The sequence below is a fragment of the Neopelma chrysocephalum genome, unplaced genomic scaffold (assembly GCF_003984885.1).
Source record: "Neopelma chrysocephalum unplaced genomic scaffold, ASM398488v2 Primary Assembly neopelma1_147, whole genome shotgun sequence".
NCBI lineage: Eukaryota > Metazoa > Chordata > Aves > Passeriformes > Pipridae > Neopelma > Neopelma chrysocephalum.
Genome location: NW_020897809.1, coordinates 7,556,926 through 7,577,169, shown reverse-complemented (window position 1 = coordinate 7,577,169; position 20,244 = coordinate 7,556,926). Strand labels below are relative to the sequence as shown.

At 45.7% G+C, this 20,244-nt stretch overlaps 1 protein-coding gene across 4 annotated transcripts in view; it reads left to right on the top strand.

Moving 5' to 3' along the window:
- Window positions 1-2,044: 2,044 nt before the first annotated feature.
- Window positions 2,045-20,244, top strand: part of KLF15 (Kruppel like factor 15) — a 30,807-nt gene continuing 12,607 nt past the window's right edge. The window contains exons 1-2 of one of the 4 annotated variants that reach the window (XM_027700350.1): window positions 2,045-2,184; window positions 16,769-17,880. In XM_027700350.1, the coding sequence (XP_027556151.1) occupies window positions 16,838-17,880 (1,043 nt within the window). In that variant the 5' untranslated portion in view covers window positions 2,045-2,184; window positions 16,769-16,837. Of the gene's footprint in view, window positions 2,185-12,344; window positions 12,498-14,378; window positions 15,637-16,159; window positions 16,305-16,768; window positions 17,881-20,244 lie in introns of those variants that run through there. The other 3 variants (XM_027700353.1, XM_027700351.1, XM_027700352.1) reach the window with 3 other exon arrangements.

The window sequence follows — 20,244 nt, the reverse complement described above, 5'->3', positions numbered from 1 at the left end:
ACTGATCCAAATTTCCCTAGACTGTACACTGAAGGGAAAGCATGTGGTTCCTGTCTTTCAGATTGAGCCCCTTTTGCCAGTTCTCAGATAAAATCTAATGGAGCTTGTTCAGGCTATTCAGATCAGCAGTGGCTGTGGGAAAGGGTCTTGTAAAATAAGGGTGTTTAGGTTTGTTATCCATGTATTTAGTTTCCTGTAGACTTTTCGGTGCTTTCTTAGCCTGGCCTATGGCTAAAACATTCTCAAGGGACTAGTTAAAAGACTCTTGTTTATTTTCTTGATACTTTTTCTGGCATCTTGTAAAAAGCTTTCTGCCTTTGACACTGTTAAATGGTGAAGCAAGGAGTTCTACCGCTGCAATACATCTAAGCTGTTTTAAGTTTCTCTGAACATATAGCATTGCAAAGAGCCAAGCCCAATTAATCTCCAGCAGCTGGCCTGATTTACTTCCTACTCCCCATACATTATGTTAGACCTGGGTCTTAGGGCTATGCTCATCCTGGGTCACAGTTTGATCTCGTTTCAAGAGGTAAATCCTGCAGCTCCATTAAAATGCGGCTGTTCAAGACGGCCCCTCAAAGCAGCCCACGTGGCTCCTCTGCAGGTCTGTGGGCTTGAAGGCAGCCAAAGAAGGCTCCTGGCACATTTTCCTCTTGAAAGTGGGTGTGAGGGAGGAGGAGGCGGCAGTAATTGAGCTGACAAAATTTTTGTGTCTCCTGTCTGGGTCTCAGTGGGCTCCAAAAGAGGGTTGAGAAGTGCCAACTCTTTAGGCTGGCCCTGTCCCACACGGAGGTTGCCTTCCAATGTGGCTCAGGAGCCTCTGCTCAAGATGATTTTTTTCAGCATTTTTATTCCTTTCTGCACTTCTTGTTCTGGGTTGCTGAAGCTTTTCTGCTGCCTTGTATTTTTACGAGGATTCATTGCACCCACTGGGCTCTGATGACTGGGCCACCTTCCCATCGCTGGTTTGCAGCAAAGTCATGGCACAGCTGAGCCTTACCCGGGATGCCTGGACTTGGTCCGGCTCTGCCCCGACAGGCTGCAGATCCACCAGCAGCTCTGTTCAGCCCTTTATGGGAAAAGCAGAACTCATTCCTTTTCTGAAAAACCTCCAACTCTTGATTCTTTGGCACACCTTTGAGCCTAGTGGTCCCTCCGTTGGCTCATCTTCTATGGCCTGGACAGAAATGTTGGCCCTTCGTGTTCTCCTTGGAGGTGACATCCCACACATGAGTTCAGCATTGAAACATTTGCCCCAAGCATCCAGTCAAGTGGCCTGGGGCTTTCTATGTTCCTGCCTGTGTCCAGTTCCTTTGGCTGCCTTGGAGCCTTTTTGTGTGCTCTGATTTCTCTCCCTCCCACCATCTCCAAAAGCATCACCATCTTCTGGCTTTCCCATGAATCTTCATTGATTCTTTTACCCAGAGAAGACCTAAACATCTCCACACACTCATGCTTACTGATATTTGATATTGGAATATTTGTATCCTTTATTTCTCTTTCCGAAGCCCGTTTGTACTAGGCAATGCCCAAAAAAAAAGAAAAAAATCCAAGAAACCCTCTCCTATACCCCATGCAAACAGCTCTGCTTGTGAAGGCAAAGTTTTTTTTTCCATCATTTTGCTGCTGCACAGTGACTCCCCTCTATTTTAAAATGTTTTTGCCTGAAGGCAAATTATTAAACAGCTTTTTTGAGCAGACTTTCATCATTTTTTTTGCCAAATTCTTGCCGTTTCTACCCACTCAAGGCTGATCCTGACGGCGCTGAGCTGCGTTGCTGTCAGGCATGGATGTGCCCGATTCCTCGGTAAAGTCTGTTCTGGTATTGCACAATGTGTCTGTTCTCTGGGGGGGCCATGTGCAATCTCTGACTGGGACAGATGTCTGAGCTTGATCCCTCTGGAATGACGTCAAAGGCTGCAATACTGTCCCTCTTCCCTGGGCTGGCAGGGCCTGGGCTGGCCATGTGCCACTGCTGCAGCTGCGCGTGAGGTTGTCCCCGTGCAGGGTGGTTAACGGGTCACCAACTGGCAGCACAGGTGGCCCCTGCCACTTTGCAAGGTGGAGATCTGCTTACACACCTGGCTCTTCTTCCTTGCAAGTTCCTGCTGCTCCAGAAACCTCTGGCTGAAAGCAAATGGGAGTTGATTTTTAAAAGGAGCATCCTCCATTGTCGACCCGTGAACAGATAAAATACTGTCAAACTCACAGCCTTTTTCCTGTTCTTGAGATACTGGCTGGCACAAGCAAATGACATTTGTCATGGAGCTGCAGCAGGCAGCACAGCATGGGGTGCCAGTAAATCCCTGATGTGGCTTGTCTTCCATCTCCATGGCACTGGTTAGGAGGATAGGAGTAGTTACCTATAAGCAGCTATTTTGGATGCTTGTGAGAAGGCAAGAGCAACAGCAGCCTCAGCTTGTACCCAACAAGCCGTGGAGAAATAGGGTGACACACACTGCTACACCTGATTGTTTGCCTCTGGGGAGGTTTCCCAGTGCTTCAGGGAAGGAAGAGACTGGCACATCCTTGGGGCAGGAATTCCCTGAGGCACATCGTCCTCTGCACTCCCCAGGGGCTGTGGCAGGGCAGGCAGGTTGGGAAACACCGTGTGCTGCTCAGCGGGATGTGATTCACTGCGACCTCCCGTCACTGCTGCAAGCATCGCCTGTGCCCCGCTGGACCTGCCTGCTGGTGAAGTGGCTGCTGACATTTCACATCTGCCAGACCCAGTCTGAAGTGGGCTGAATCCAGCCCAAGATTGGTGAAATGCTGTTTCTGATCTGCTCAACAGTGTGCTGGCCCAAGCCACGGTCCATTTTGACAGCTCTGCACATAGGTCAGGGGGAAGAAAGGAGGGTTTGACGTTTTCAGTTTTTCTATGAATGCCCAGACAGTTCTTAGGTTCTTCTTAAAAAGCTGATGACAGATTAAAAACAGCTCCCAAGTTTGGATTTTGGAAATACTGTGATTTTCCAAGTTGTCAATCCAGCAGGAGGAGTTCCAGCGTGCCTGGGGCTGTGCACAGCATCCTCTCCTTTAGGCAACTCAGGGCTGCTGGTGGTAGCTGCTCCCAGAGACCTGCCCTGGGGAAAGCAAAAGAGAGTCTGTTACATTAACAGAAACATTTTTGATGGCTCATGAAGTGAAAAAATATAAGATGTAGAAAATTGTATTAAAAAAAATTGCTAGCCTTACAAAAATGGAAGAGATTGGTTTTTAGCATGTAGATGAGGAGGTAAGGTATTTCTCAAAACCCTGTAATTTTGAGCTGGAAATAGGACTGAAACAAGTCTTGAAAGTAAATATTTAATTACCAGATCAATTTTGACAAAAAGATCCAGAGTTTGCAATTGATTTCTTTAGCCTCTGCTGAGCCCACCAGTGAAACTCCAGGTAAGTAGTGGTGCTGCTGTGTTGGTTTGCTGTGGGTCCCATCAGGAAATAACTTATACTTGTGATTATAGTAGATCTTGCATGCTAGAAGTGAAAAATGTGACATCTCAGAACCAACATCCTTTCTGTCTTCTTTTGGTAGTTTATTTCTAGGTGTAAAAGCAAAAGTAGTTTTCTTGACTTAAGAAGGCTGTGAGGAGAAGGGCTGGCATGGCAATGCTTCACACTTTGCAGGGCAGAAATTGGCCAGTATTTACCTCAGGGACTGTGATATTTAGACAAGAAATCCAAAGGAAATCACCACAATGAACTTGAACTAACTCTGACAAGTTTTCATGATCAGTGCTTCACTATAATAAGAGAGATGATGCACAGGATGGTCACTGTTAAATGCAAGCCTAACCAAAAACATCTAAATGTTGCCCAGTCGTTGGGGTAAATTGGCTTTAGAGCTGAGGGCTGTTGCTGCATCAGCCTCTGCAGCAGATGGATCCCAGGTCCACTTGGACAAAGACTGGGTGATGTGCAAATGTTTAGAGATATCTTTTCTCTAGGAAAAAAATGCATTAGCATGTCATTAAGAAGAGGTTATGGGAAAATTAAATCTCTAAATAAGATGCGATGTTCTCTTCCATTCAGAGATTACAGGTTCTTCCCATAAGAGCTGCCATATTCCCTGTGCTGCTTGCACAACTCTGTTGTCCTGAAAAAAAAGCTTTCTCATAATCTTTTTCTATATATTCTTCACCAGACAGTTGAAGTCTGTTCTATGAACATCAGTTTGTTCAGGATTATACATTGTCAAGATTATTATCCTTAGGGAACAGGTGGAGAAACTGCAGAGCAAGGAGATGAGGTGAGTCTCTTTTGGCTGTATAGACATTTAAACAGTAGCAGGATTGGGAAAGGACATGGTTTCCTCTTAAGCAGCGTTTGTGGGGAAAAAATATAAGCCAGTAATCTGAATTTAGCTCTCTGTTATTGCTTGTGACATCAGCAAGGGTGAATATTTTGCTCCCAGACATCTACAGAATTAGAAAATGGGCATCTTTAGATCACAGGATGTATGACTAGTTTTCCCCCCAATTTTTTGACAAGTCCAGGGTGGGTGTGAATGAAAACACTTACTATGATCACATCTGTATTTTGAAGAAGAATAATCCAGGTCTGAATCAGTGGTTTTAGTTTGTTAGTAAGGATGCATTAGATGAGAAAATAGAGGCTTGCATCACAATGGATAATTTTTATATGAGCAATCCAGTTGTTTGGAGGGGACCTTGTGTGTTTATTTATTATTAATTATTCTGTTGAAAGTATTTACCCTGAGACAAGCAAAGCAGTCAGCTCTCAACAGCAGCGAAATGAATCTCAGTTCAGGGCAACCCAAATTGGGAAGAAGCTCTGGAGAGTGGTGCTGTTTGAAATAAATTGAGGAATTATTTTAAAAGCTTGCATAGAAGAACAGAGTTTTGCCAGCTATTACAATTGGACTTCAGAGTAACTGCTGAGTGGGTAATTAGTCCCTCAGGAACACGGGAGTCTGGACAAATGTAAGAAAGAACAAGAAGGGGAAAAAAAGCGTATGAAAAATTAACTTTAGAAAACAAGCTAGAACATTAGTCACAGGAGGGATATAACTCAACTTTCATTTAACATCTCTTTCTGTGTTGAACAGACACATTGTTCTTAACCCCTGTACTGAAGCAGGAAATACAAACCTTCTCGCTTTTTAAGGCAGCTGGAACTGAACTTTATTGAATTTCATCTCTTTGATAAGAGGGTGAAGGAGAGGGTAAAGAAATGTGCTGAAAGTACCTCAAACCCAGAAAATGGGACTTATGTTTGGGTGGAGCAGGGAAACAAACCAGTTGTGGAACTGCTTAAGATATGTAGTGCCTGTTTTGCTCTCAGAGACTCCTCCGTCATGAAGGCAGAGCAGTTAGTCAAGGTTTAAAAGATAATGTCCCCACCAGCATTTGCTCACAGCCTGTCTACAATGCACAGTCTCATTCTCCTCTGGACTGGGGGCACCCCAGCTGGACAGAAGTGATCTACCTACCAGACATGTTGGAGGATACCTCTTTGCATAACTCTTTGCTGGGTTTAGAAACACTTGGTGGAACACAACTGCAAAATAACCTGGAAGTATGTGAGACACTTGTGAGGTTATATAGCGGACGTGTGGTTGACCCTGCACTTCCAGAGGTCCTGATCCATAGTTCTGTGCTGTGACTATTGAACCAGAGACTTATTTATAGTTTCTACATTTGGGTCTTGTGGTCCATTGCTCCCATTATTATCTCAACAGCAGCGATTTGCTAATCAGTCCTTTGTAGGATAGGACTAGTATTGCTTTGGATGTTCAGTGTTTAGAGAAAAAAAAATGTAGTTCTTGTGACTCTGGAAAAGCAAGAAGCTTTGCAAAAGCTCCTAACATATCTGTGTGTGAATCTAGGTAAATGGATCATAGTCACTGGACTCAGTGTCTGGAGGGTAACAGTAACATCACAGCAGAAGGTTCAGTACCTGACACCAGACATGGATCTTCCTGATTTTGAGGACTTTGGTGTTGTCTCTACTCTAGAACCTCCAAAGGGATTGAGTCAACCTCCGTGCTGGGCTCTCACCAATTCACTCTCCAAGCGATGGGGTCCCACTTGCCCGTTCCGGCCTGGTGCCCACAGGAGCACTGTCTGTCGGTGCCGTGGTGCCGCATTTCTGACCTGGCAATGCTCTGCTGCTCCCTGAGCAAAGGTTACTGGGGTTTTCATGTGGGCTTTGTGTTTCCCATTTAAGGCGAGAGAGAGGCTCTGAATTCCATCGGTTGGGTCACCCTCTCTGTTTCCCAATTCAATGCAAATGGCCAGACAGGCAGGCAGCTCTTCCTTGAAAACATGGAAATTCACTCGAGGTGTGCCAGTTTCTCTGGCAGATGTGGTGTTGGCAGTGCACGATGGACACAATGTGGTCATAGTTGTTTATTCCTGTAAACACTGTCTTCAAAATCACCATCTCCTCTCACCACCTTGAGTCACTTCCCCAGAGTGCTCAGCACAAATATGCTGCACAAAAGCACCCAGCTCTGGCGTATTCCTTCCAGGAGAGGGCAGGGGAATACAGTTTATTACAGATCCACTCCTGAACTGGAGCCAACCTTCATCCTGGCCCAGTTCTTCCTGTACATCTTCCAGTCTATTTTGCTTTCCTAAACTTGGGTGAGCAGAAATAGGAGCTGAATCTCCTCGAGGCGAGCCAGTGGGTTTTGTTACATTTACAGACCTCCTGTCCCTGAGTCATCTTCATGAGAGATAGCTTGGACTAGGTTCTTCCCCGTACTCTTGAATCTCTTGCAATGAGCCTTGTGTGTCTCATTGAAGGCATTGGCTTCTGTGCATCTTCAGGACAGGGGTTTTAACAGCTGAGCCCCAGCTCTCGTGCTTCATCTCTCCAGAGGAGGCAGTGATGGGACAACTTGTCTATCACACACTCAGCACACCCCTATCCCTGGAGAAAGTGGTCTGATTCCCTCAGATGTTCATGATGTCAGCAGGCACAGCTCTGCTTGTGGGTGCTTTGCCAGTAGATTAAAATGCAGAGCATGGAAATCTGAGGTTGGAGCTGGACCTGGTTAAAGATGGCCTAGAGAAATGCAGCCAGAAAGTCAGCTGACATTTTCTCTCTCAGTATATTAATGAAGAGAAAGCCTGGGAGAAAATCAGAAATTCTCCCCAGGTCCCCACTGTCTTTAATAGTCAAAGGAGTATTAACATAAAAAAATCCTAAAATGAGTTTCTTCCAACTTATCTCCCCCTAGGCCTATGATTCTGACTTGAAAAGACAACATAATTTCCAAACCTGTGAAGGAAAGAAAAAAAAAAGAAAAATCAATAAACAGTTGGCCCTGCAGCAGAGATGCCCTTGCAAAGCCAAAGAAATTAAGTCCTGAGATTGCTGTTGTTGTTTCCATCTTGTCCTGCAGAGCCACAGCCAGGCATAAACATATTCTTTGTGTCAATATTTCTGTAGTACCGAGAGAACTTAAAGTCCTTATCTGTGAGTGTCAAGGACTGCTAAGTTAAAGTGATCATAACATTACTGGAGAGTCTGACAGGCTTTTTTATTTCCTCTGTGCCCATGTAACTGTTCTGGTGCTGAAAGCTGAAGCCCAGTAGAGCTCAGCCGGCTGTGACTGTCGGCTTTGTGGCACATGGAAGGGATCCATCTGCAGGAGACTAATTTAAAAAAAAAAAAATCCCCAAATAGAATTTGAACTTCCTTTTAATATTTTTTCTCTGCTTGATTATTTTTGTTTCTTTCATTGGAAAAGAGCAACTTTGATTTGTAAATCACATGGAAATGTGTGAGTAATTGATTCAGCCTGACTAACCCTTGTTTTGCCAGGTGTCTGGTTGGCTCATCGGATTACTAATAGTTTGCTGCAGTAAATGGGAAATAGCAAGGGCTGGGGCAGAAATACCACAAGTGACCTCTAAAGACAGCAAAGCACTCATCCGATGCAACACAATCCCTCTTTTTGCCCATCCATGAAACCCAAACACTTTTCCTTCCACTGTCCTCAAAAATGAGAAGTAATTTGTAACACAGAACTGTGCAGGCAATGTAGAAAAGATGGGAAAACTTGAGGCAGGAAAAACTATCCTCTGTACAGCACGGATGGAAAGGCAACATGTGGGCAGAGCCAGACAATTCTTAGGTGTAAACTGCTGAATGTTGAAAGGACGAGCCCTTTGCTGCTTTTCCCACCTTTAATGGGTCTCTGCTGTGTGGTACAAAACAACCTGGGAACAGCTTCAGCCTATGGTTTCTTTTTAACTTTATAAAGCAGTGTTATTATTATCTCCAGGGAAATTTTTAAAAGCTTGAATACTGAGGTTTATTTGCCTTTCCTGACTGGTTCTTTAACACACAGCCTCAGAAAAAAGCCAGTTAAAAGGACCTTAACCTTATGTTATCCCCAGTGTTTGACTGGGCTATGGGAATGCTAGAAAGCTTGTCTGAGCAGGGCAACCAGTTTGACTGAAGTTCTCTCCTGAAAGGTGGCAAAAAAAAAAGAATAGAAAATCCCCAGTAACATCAAGGGATAGAAGCAATAATAGATTTTCAAAGGACTTGTTGAAGAGATGAACAGAGGGAAGGAAATCTCTTAGTGATGCACAAAAAGGACGGGACAAGGGAAAATACAGATGTATTTTGTAGCAGGTAGTGGGGACTCAGTTGTGCTGCATTACAAAATGAAAGATGCTGATGTGAAACATCAGTCACAGCTGCACAAAAACTCATTCCCAAAAGCCTGTCCCAGCCCAACAGTCATTCCTGGTTCTCATGAAAAGTTGGCAGAAAAAAGGGATCAGAAATCACTATATTTGTCTAGATCTGTGCATTTCTCCTGCTGTTAATAAAGGCTTGTAATGTTTCCAAAACCTTGAGCAAAACTTAGATGTGTGTCAATTTGCTTTCACTGTCATGGGGCTCCGAAGGATTAACCAGTAAAGCAGTCCACAGATTGAGAAGTGCATTCAGAGATCACGGGGGGATGGAGAAGTAGCTGAGTCAGCCCAGGCAGGGCTGGCACCTGCCACTGTACTCTCTAATTCTCTCTTAGGTTTAAGCCCCAAATTGTGCCAGCAGACCCCAAAACCAGGGCTGCAGTTCAGGGCTGTCCCAGCAGACTCATGGGTAAAACAATGTGATCATGCTAGGAAAGGAAATTTCTCTGATGAAATCTGCTCAGGAAAGATGCTGTAGAGGATGAAACTGTGGGCAGGTTTCACCAAGGACGACCCCAGACTGGGGCTCAAGGTGACAGTGACTTTTGTGTATTCTCTGTTGTACAGTGACAGGTTTGTGCTGAAGTGAGGCATCAGAACTTGTGCTGTCGTATATCCTGTTTGTTTGGTTTTAATGTGTGCTTTTTCTCTGTCTAGAAATTTTGCCTGGGCAGAAAAAGAGGACTTTGGATGTTTGTCCAGGGTGTACTGATGCCCAATATCCTGGTCAGGGCAGCATTTTCCACAAAGTGCTGGACACCCAGGAATGCCTAAGGCACAGTCACTGAACCTACACTCGAGGGCTGTGCTGAAGTTTCCCATGGATTTTGTGTGCATGGCAAAGGGGACCTGGATATATGTAAAAAATTCAGTACATCCAGAACTTGTCACATGGTGTGTGAGTGAGCTCAGGCCAGGGCTTCCTCCTGCATGCTCTGGACTCACTTCCCAGGTGTTGTGTGCTGCCTGCCTGCATTGTTAATACTTTTTCTTTATTTTTCCCCCTAGGAAATCTCAGGGAGAAACACAGTCTCCTTAGTTACACTTTCCTGATATTTTCCATTGCATTTCACCTCGCAGTGGTCACTGTTGCCTTATATTGAAAGGATAAGATGCTCTGTAGGGTTCTTCAGATGTGAAAAAGCATGAGATCCCCCCTCCATCTCAGGGCGCAGCCACACAAGGGCAGGTGCTGGCACAAGGGAAGGTGGCTGAGCATGTTCTCCAGCAGCAGCACGTGTTTGGATCTGCTTGATCCCACAGAAAACATCTCACCTTTGTATCTCTAGCTTCAACAACAGCCAACAGTACAGCCTTACAGCTGCACAGTGGGCAATGGACCCAGACTTGAGCAGTGCTTTTAGAGAAGCAAAAAGCTTGTGGGCCCAGTAAAATGGATGAAATTTGAAAAGCAGAACTGGGACACATACCCTTTTATTTCCACATAAAGTAAATATGGAACTTCAGTACCTCTCCAGCAATTCAGAGGAAGTTGGGAACTACTGTAACTAAAATACAAAGACATTGTCTTTTGCAAGTGGAAAAACATAAGTTAGAGAAACCTCTAATATGTCCCAATGCCTAATTAGGTTATAATAATGATAAAATCAAGATTGCAACTTTTGGTTATTTTTATGGTAAGGGAATTTCATATCTGTACAGCCAACAATTCAAATTCCATTTAAGCCCAGTCTTGAGCTTGGATTTTAGCTGTATCTAAATCTTATGTTCTAGGCATTGCAAAGCTAAACTTCACATACTCAGGGAACAAGGGGTTTTTAACTGAGAGAAAGCAGTAAAGCAAGGTTTGCCAAACATCTATTTTGGGTAAAAATATTTAAGGCCAACATTTTTACCAGTGTAATGCATTTTACGTCAGTGGAGTTACACTAATGCAGAATTTGGCCCTGATGTACTTGTATAAATATAGTATCTAGGATTGTGATGAGTGTGTATTCATGCATTATTCATTGAGACAACGTGGAGAGGAAGAGAGAGGTATGTGCATGAAAGCAGAGCCCTCAGCATTCCTGGGTCCTTTGGCTATTCCCTTGGAGTGAGGCCACACCTGTGGGGTCACCCCTGTGCTGTTGCCAGGCCCTGTTGCAGTGACTTTTTGAGGCTGAATGCCATCATGGAAAGCGAGTGGTTTACATTTGTCAGGATGTGGAATGTGTTACTGGCAATTAGGAAGAAATGCAGATGGAGGATATTTTTGCCAGTTTAAATTGAGCTGGAGTTGAAGAGAGATGAGACTGCACCTTGGTTTGCCACAGGCATTTGTTTTGACCCTCTGTGCCTCAGTTTCACCATAAAATGAAAATAATACTTCATTTTCCTTGTGGGACAGTGAGGTCCACAGTGAGACAGTAGGAATGGTGTGCTGTCCCATGTGTCCTCAGAAAAGGGTGCACAGACCTGTTGTCACAAGACTACGTTCTGGTATCCTGGACTTCACCTTCCCAAGGATTTGAAAAAAGAAAAAACTGAATTTGAAAAACCACTGACTTCTGCAGCAGCTGGCACCACTGTGAGCTTCCTCAGGTGGGCTTTGCCTCTGCAGGGGTTGAACATGATCCTGATCCATGCCAAATATTGCATAACTATAGTGTGTGTGTGTGTATATATCTCTCTAAATTAATACATGTATTTATATTAAAAACTAGTAATGACTGTAATAACAATGGTGGGGGTGTATGGAGGGTAACGCATCCCAAACCCCGATACTTTCTATTATGCTGGAAGTCCCCCTGTCAAGCTCCGGCAGGCAGAAAGGGGAAGATGTGATGGTGTGGGGCAGGAGTGAGGGCATGCAGCAGGGAAAGGGCCTGGGACTCCTCGCACTCCTCCAGGGACTTGCACCTCCCCAGGGACTTGCTTATCTCCTGGAGATGTCCAGAGGCTTGTACACTTACAGAATCATAGAATGGTTTGGGTTGGAAGAGATCTTTAAAGGCCATCTAGTGCAGCGAGTAGTGACATCTTCAACCAGATCAAGTTGCTCAGAGCCCTGTCCAACCTGACCTGCAATGTCCCCAGGGATGGGGCATCTGCCACCTCTCCGAGCACTCTGTTCCAGTGTTCCATAGCCCTCATTGTGAAGCATCCTTCATTATATCCAATCTAAATCGACCCTCTTTTACTTCAAAAACCATTACCCCTTGTCCTATCGCTACAGGCCTCGCTAAACGCTCCCAGGACCGCGCATCCCCTGCGGGATTCACACGTCCCCGGGGTCCCTTCTGGGCGGCCCAGCACCGCCCCGGGGGCCGGGCCGGGCGGTGCCGCGGCTCCCATTGAGGCCGGGGCCGGGCCGGCCCCCGCCGCCGCGGGGCCAATGGTGGCGGCGGACGCGGTCGAGCCTCTCCCCGGCCTCCCCCGCCGCCGCCGGGCGCCCGTCATGTGAGGGGGATATAGTACTACGGGAGCGGGGCCGCGCTCCGCAGCCGCGCACCCGCCTCCCGGGGGAGCTGCGCCCGCCTCCCGCCGCTCCGCGTCTGCCGGGGCCGCTCCTGCCTCTGCGGGATCGTGTTCTGGTGTTGTTTTGTTGTTTTGTTTTGTTGTTGGCTTTTTTTTTTTTAATTCTGCGTTTTTGTTGTGCGTGGGATTTTCCCCCTTGTTTATTTTAAAATTTTTTTATCATTATTATTTCTATAATTATCTTTGCTTTTTTTTTAAATTATTTTATTTTTTTTGTGGCTTGGCTTTGTTGTTTGGTTTCTGTTTTTCTTTCCCCCGTTTTCGCTGTTGTTTTTGCATTCTTCTGGTCGTTCCTGGCCTCTCCCCCCCGTCCCGGCTCGCAGAGGAGTTCAGGTAAGGGCGAGCGGGGGGGCGCGGGGCCGCGACCCCTCCGGCGGTGTCCCCGCACCCGCTGCCGCAGCACCGCACCAGCGGCCGGGATGTTTGTGCCGCTGCTGCCCGCTCACGGGGCAGGTGGGAGATTAAATTCCACCCCCGGCGGTGCAGCGGGAGGGTGCCGGGCTGCGACCAGGGCTGGGGGGCTGTTTCGGGGCTGCACCGGTGCCGTGCCGTGGAGTGACAGGCGGGGAGAGAGGGGTTTACTCCCGGTCATCGCGACCAGGGGACCGCGCCGGGGGCGGGGGAGAAAGGGGGAGCTCGGGTCCCCAAAGCTTCCTGAAAAGGGATGGAGGGAAAACCAATAAAATAAATAATAATTAACACCCCCCCAAACAAAACAGAAAACCACAATTAAAAACCCAAATAAACAGATGCTTTGCAGGCGTGGAAACCTGGCTGTGCTTGTGCTGGGATAGGAATGTGTGTGTCCCCCGGCCCCCCTTTCCCTGCCCAGGCAGCTGGTGCCACGCGTTATTTGGGGCACCCTTCCCTGCTGGGGTGCAGGAGGCAGCGGAGTGCACTCCGTGGGGAGGACATTGCAGATGAAGTGCTTCCTGTTGTGGAAACCAAAGTTTGGGGCTGGAGTGGGACAGTTTTCAGAAGAAAAAGCTTTGGGAACGTTTCTGCAGCTTTCCATAAGTGATGGGTTTGGAAAAAACAAACAAGGAGACTCTAAACACCCCCCTGTGTCCATGGAGCAACACAGCCACTTCACAGAAGAGAGGAGAGCAAATAGGTTTACTCCTGGCTTGTGGCTTCTTTTTATAATTTTTTTTTATTAGTTTTTCCCCCCCATGCATTTCTATTTTAATTTCTTAGAAATGCTGGGCCCGGTTTACTGCCTGGTTTATGGCATGCTCTGTGGAGCAGGAGTCAGCCTGAACAGATTTAAAACCTTCTAGGGAACAAGAGAAAACACTGAAGAGATTAGTCCTAAACCAGAAAAAGCTGTGGCAGTATACATAGGAAATGACTGTCAGCATCTCATATATGCTGTGTGATGAGTTGTGCTGGGCTGACTGTCCAGAAATGACAGACTGGGAAATATGTCCCTATGTTTCAGCAAGTTCCCAGGACTTAGCATTTTATTGTTGCTCTGCATCAAAATATGCCTTCTCTGGTTTGGTTTGTTTTGTCATTATTTTTTTTTAGCCGGCGATTAGATGGACAGGTTTTAAACAGAACAACATGTTTCTGGCAGAAAGGACATCATAACAACCCAGGGAACTCTTAAAAATTGGAGACGGTTGTGCTGCTGAACAGCTGCTGTATTTCACTCCAGAAGTGGCTGTTTTCAGTGGCTCAGGCACTGCGGTCTCACTATAGGTGCTTACATTTCTAACATGTTTTCAGGGCTCCTAGAGATGAAAGTGCTTTATGGAAACAGCATCATTAGTTTTCATAGCTTTCACAGCCCTGGCTTTTTTTGGTTTTGTTTTCTAATCTTCTGGTTTTGGCTGAGTCTTCAGGCAAAGTAGGGATGAAAGCCTTTTAGTTGTTAGCCTGGCCTTTAGGAGAAAAATATAGCCAGGGCCTGATTCTGCATTCCAGGCATTCCCCAAAATCTTCTTGGCTGTTCTGCAAGCTTTGAGAGTGCACAGAAAGCAGAACTGGACCTTAATGCGCCTGAATCTATTTGCCTCTGACAGTCCCCTCTTAAAAAGACTCTGGTTACACTGAGTAACAATGTTCCTTGTCAAAGGAGATGAGAAACAAGCGTGCTGGCTGTTTTCTGCTGTGATAACTGGCCCACAGCAGTTGCTAGGGGTTTGTTGGTTTTAATTTTCCCCTCGTTTAAGCCCTTATTCAAGTTACAGTTTAGTTCTATTCCCAGTGAAATATATGGATATTTTGATATGCTGCTTTCTAGTTTTGCAGGCATTTTATTATTTGTTTTTTAAAAAGAACTTTGCCAACTGCTTTTGGTGCGTGTAGAGCAAGCCAACTTTTCTTAGAAAAACACACATGGCAGTCCAGTTTTCTCTCACAGCCCCATTCTTCAGAAGTTTAAGCTGAAACAATGCAGACATAGAAGGAAGAATCAGAAACCATCTGAGGGCAAGTCCTTCTTTCTGCCCCAAGTTTCACAAGACAGTCACCAGTTTTTGGTGCAAGATAGAAACAATCTGCTTGGGTGAATTCTTACTGGATGCCAATACAAACTTGTCAGAAGCAGATTGTGTTTTCTGTTTCAAAACTGGAATAGCTCAGCTCTGGGACTTCTGCTGGGGAAACTTTCCATCAATGCAGAGAGTTTAAAAAAAAAAAAAAGTGTGTTAGAAATAGTTCAGCTCTTCTGACTCTTCACTTTTACTATAAGCAATGATTATAGTCTAAGGTCACAAAACAGAGCCACTAACCTCTGTTTGAACTTCCTCGTGTCAGGCACATGTGGGTATTTCATTATCTGTTCGAGGTATAGCTGACTGACAGGACGTGCATACCAGGAAAATGTGCAATCTTACTTTTAAGCCTTTCTTTCAACCCTTCCCTGCTTCCTTCATGTGTGTTTGAATGAGGAAGCAGTATCTTTAAGAAATATGGGTGCTTCCCCCCCGTTTCCTGTGAAATATTAATAGGTGCTGCCAATGGGACAGAGCTCTTTAGGGGTGTTGTGTAAAATACCTCACCTTGCATTTGCTGCAGCCCTGAGCACACAGACACCTTTTGATTTTTTTCTCCAGAGAAGGAAAGACAGGGCAAGTTTTGGAGATGAGGCAGCAAGGATGCTCTGCAACAGCAGTAACAACCATCCCCTTCCCTGCACAAAACTGGGAGCTATTGACTATTCATGGCAAAGCGTCCAAAGCGCAGCAGCAGAGCCTGTGGAAAATGACAGCGTGTAACAAGATTGACTGGCATTTCCTTCGCACTGGGTCACATGTCTCCTAATTCACACACACGCAAAACCTCATAGGCTGATCAAATGACTTCTATCTCTGCAGTCCACATACCTTCCACAGAAAGAGTTGTTTTATTATGCACATGTACAGCTCTGTTTTCAATCAGTCACCTTGAGCGAATGACTGAGGGCCAGTGTTCGCTCCATCGGGAGGTCTCTGCCTTTGCTCTCTAGGAGGCATAGTCTCCATCCGTAAGCAGTTTTTTTTTTCCTCGGGGAGGAGGAGGGGGGGGAAGAAAAAAATACGCAGATGTCCCTCCTGCCTCTCCCTCCCCAGAAACCTTTCTAGGAAGTTTGTTTGCCTTAAGCGGGAAAGCGCAGGACAATCGCCGCCGTCAGCAAGCATTGTGGTGGGCTGCGCTGGGGAGGGTGAGTTTGCTGTTGTGGCTCCGTGGGGTTGTAGCGGGATAACGGCTCACGTGAGTCGGGATTGCGGGATGCTCCGCTCGCCGCCTCGATACGGAGGAGGGGGAAACTGGCATCGCAGCTGCCCACCGTGGCTCACAGCAGGTTGAGATGCCGGGGGTCCGTACAGTCCGTACAGCCCTCCCAGTTTAGCAACTGGAACGAGGTTCAGCTCACATCAACCTCCGTACCCGGAGAGAAAGGAGCATGGAGCAGCGAGGTGAAACCAGCCACCAGCTGGCCTGCAGGACATGGTAATTAGCTCAGTGCAGTGCCAGCTTTATTAAGGACAGTGCAGGTGATGATGACGTTGACGCACTGATTCATTACATCTGGAGGGGAAAATCCGCCTAGTAAATGCTGAAGCACAGTAAATATTTTTGGCTCCTGCCAGATTGATCCTTGCATTATGCTGAACAGCCTGTATTTGTAGAACTGAGGAAGTTAAAAATAAGGTGGTGGAAAGCTACAAGATAAGAAAAGGATTTGCATTTTATGGTCACCAGCAATAAACTTCTTTTTTATTTGGTTTTTTTTAGGTGGTAAAAATTTCAGCACTTTATTTTTTTTCTCCCCATTCCCTTCTTTGGCTCTAGATTTCACTGTTAGGCAAAAGCTCATAATTTATTTTCTCTTGCCAGTAATATTCTGGAACGGAGATGTAAATCTAGAGCACACACAGTTGGGAAATGATTTCTGAAAGAATTCTTTTGCAAATATGTGGTGCAATTCTGCAAAACGCTTCGGCCCTGACAGTCCTTGGGGCTGGTACAGACGTATCAAAGCATGTAGCAGCATGTGTACTCAGTGAGGCTGCTGCTCTGGACTTTCCTGTGGGCTAGAGGGCTTTCCAAGCTTTAGTTCATGGAGATAAATAATTAAACCAACTTCTGATTGTTGCTGTTTTGTTTTCGTATGCTCAGGCTCTCACCTGAACTTTGGCTGCCTGGTATATGCTGTTGGGATACCCTTAAGAGATCGCCCAGGAATGGTGGATCACTTGCTGCCTACTGATGAATCCTTTTCATCTACAAGATCTTCTCTTGGATACTTTGGGGACATGACAGCGGGAGTGAGGTCCTACCAAATGTTGCCCTCTCCCCTGTCAGAAGATGACAGTGACTCGTCCAGCTTTTGTTCTTGTTCCAGCCCTGATTCCCAGGTCCTCAGCTCCAGCTATGGAAGCACGTCCAGTGCAGAAAGTCAGGACAGTATCTTAGACTACTTATTGTCCCAGGCATCTTTGGGGAACACCAATACATCATGGTGGGACAAAAGGAGACTTCAGCCAACAGTAAAAGAGGAGTACTTTAGGTTGCCTGAATTTGCTGTGGATATGGAAGACTCAGGACCATTTCAGCCCACGCTTGAGGAAATTGAGGAATTTTTGGAGGAGAACATGGACTTGGAGCTCAAAGAAAGACCTAAAAGTGAGACCAAGGACTTGAGAGCCTGCAGCCAAGTTTCTGTTGCTTCGCTACAGCAAAAAGACCATATGTTACCCAGCACTAGTTTAAAAGAGAGTAAAAATGAACAGTTGAGCAGCACAACGGAAGGTGGCCAAGCTTCAAATGGAGGAATGACCCTTGAGAATGGGATACCGGTTATGCTCCAAATTCAGCCTGTACAGATCAAACAGGAGTCCAACACGAGCCCCAGTTCCCAAGGACCAGCACAGGAAAATATTAAAATTGCACAGCTCCTAGTCAACATCCAAGGACAGACATTTGCCCTTGTGCCTCAGATAGTTCAGTCGTCCAATTTGAACTTGTCCTCTAAATTTGTCCGCATTGCTCCCGTCCCCATTGCTGCCAAGCCAATTGGGCCAGGAGGCATGATCCAGGGTCAGACGGGAATCATCATGGGTCAGAAATTTCAAAAGAACCCTGCAGCTGAACTCATTAAAATGCACAAATGTTCTTTTCCTGGTTGTACCAAGATGTACACAAAAAGCAGCCATTTGAAAGCCCACCTGAGGAGACATACAGGAGAAAAGCCCTTTGCGTGCACGTGGCCGGGCTGTGGATGGAGGTTAGTATTGGGGTGCAGCTCTGTCCAATCCCCCTTCCCCTTTCTGCTCACTTGACCTAACTTGCTGAGCAACTAGGTTTGTACTCTGATTTACAAACTGTTTCTGTTCCCAAAACTTGTTTGGTTGGTTTGAGAATGAAGACTTTTTTCTTTCTGTTAGGTGATCCAAGGGCTTTGATAAATTAAATAGCAGAGCATCACCTGCTGGCAGCAGCTGTTTGAGTGTCTTAAAAAAATAGAAGGAGTAGCATTGTAATTTGTACTTCATTCTAGAGGGTCAGATTAAGCTTGTTACCATAGGTAATACCTTGTGTTTGCATCAGTCTGGTTGCAGCACACCAGCCACAGCAGACCTGTGGCTGGTACCAGCTGAGGCTGTGAGTGAACTGGGTGGTTTAGGGCAGAATCGCTGTGCGTGGCCGTGTGTGGCTCCAACTGCGTGGGACTAAATATGGTCAGTGAAGGACTGTGATAAGCAAGTGTGGTTAAAAGCAGTATTCTGTGCACTTTCATAGAAAATGCACTCCATCCCACTCCTTCTGGAAATGCTGGCAGTGACACTCTGGCATACTCGGGGTTTTATTCTCTGCCTTGATTCAGAAGAATGCGTGGGTGCCACTCAAAGTTGCAAAAAGCTGTCAGATGTAACAACATAACCAGAAGGCTGAGGTGGAGTTAAGCATTGCTTGAATGAAAGATTGCAGGTTTGATTGAGCAAGAGGGCATCTCTTTATTTATTTATTTCATTTCATTTAATTTTATTTTTAATACTAGCTGAAAAATTGAATCTTTGTTAAAAATATCAACTTTTTATTTTAAGGAAACTTTGATGGGAGTCTTCCTCCCTCTTTCCAATTAGCTGTATTACTTGCCTGTTGGCAAGTGTTAATACACAGCACCACAAATGACGATGGGAGAAAACATAATCTTAACTACCTTGTATTAAATTAAACTGAATTTCTTTCAAAGAATATGCTGCAGAGCTACAGTGAACAATGTCTAACGAGGAAATGGGTTGTGATCATGGGCAACAGATCAGGTAAAAAGTAACAGAAGAGCGTTGTGTAAAAATGCAAGTACATGAGACGTAGCAGTTAGAGATGGCTGGGTTGGTTTGAGGGAAAAGGTCAGAATGGAGCTGAAACTTCTGATTCCCCACTGGGCCAGTCTGAAGTTTGCCTTTTGGAAGGACTGAGGAGATCAGTTTATGGTGGCTCTACAAACTGGTGGTGATTTTCTTTCCTTTTATCCTGGTGGCACTTCTCATGAGCCGGCTCAGTGCCTTGCTGCTCAGGATGCCCTGACATCAAAGCCGTGATGTTCAGTGGGTCGGTCCCAGAAGCTGCAGGCTGGTTTCTCCTCACCTGCAGGAGAGGCACTCACTCCTTTTGGTTTGGGTGCCAGAGTACAAGCACACAGGCAGCAGGTCATGTTGGCTTTCCTTGTGCTGGGATGTAACCAAAACTCCGCTTTTTGTGACAATTGCATGTGGCACGTGAGGGTTTGTCTGATCCATGCTGAGATTTGTACCAATGCTCCCAGTGACTTTGTGGCTCCAGATACAGAGCCTGAAGTGTTGCCTGTGGATGACCTTCTCCAACTCAACGTTATTAGAGAGCTGGTGTTCCCCAGGCTGCAAAACCAAGGGGAATGTTTAGGAAAAATATTAAGTGGTGACGGATGATTCAATTTACAATGGGTGCCTCCCTTCTCCCACTGTTACAGTGAATGATGTGGATCAAAAGTAGGATACTGGTGGGCCAAGAGAAGTGCAGGTCCTGCAATCAGGAGCACCCTGAACTTCCAACCACCACAACTTTTTAAAGATGACCCCAACAGGAATGACAAAGGAATTACCTTCATTATGAGGAACATGTTACAAGAAACAACTTCTGGAAAGGCTTTTCAAACTCTGTTGCTGTTTGTCTTGTTGAATTTCACAGCCCAGGATGTGATCACAAACCCTCAAACTTTCGAAGGGCTCTGCTCCAAGAGAAGAGGTTTATAGCCAACAGGAGAGGCTGTGCTTAGGGAGCTGCCTCCTGTGCTCACCTAGCACCAGCCTCAGATTGCTGCACATCCCCTGCACGCTGCTCCCACATCAAAGGCCAGACCCAATTGAGCATTGAATTACTCAGTCCCCTTTCATCAATAAACCATGTTTACCTTTCCAGAAGTTCAGTGAGAGCTGTGATCTCACATGACTTAAGTCAAATGCATCTGGACTCTCTGTTTGCTCACAGTTTTATGTAATCTCGAATGAATTTAAGCACTAAAACACTGCTGGGCTCTGCTTTCCCCCTCCTTTCCCTACATTCTCATGCTTGTGTATTTATTTTTTCACTGAAAACACTTAAGATCTGA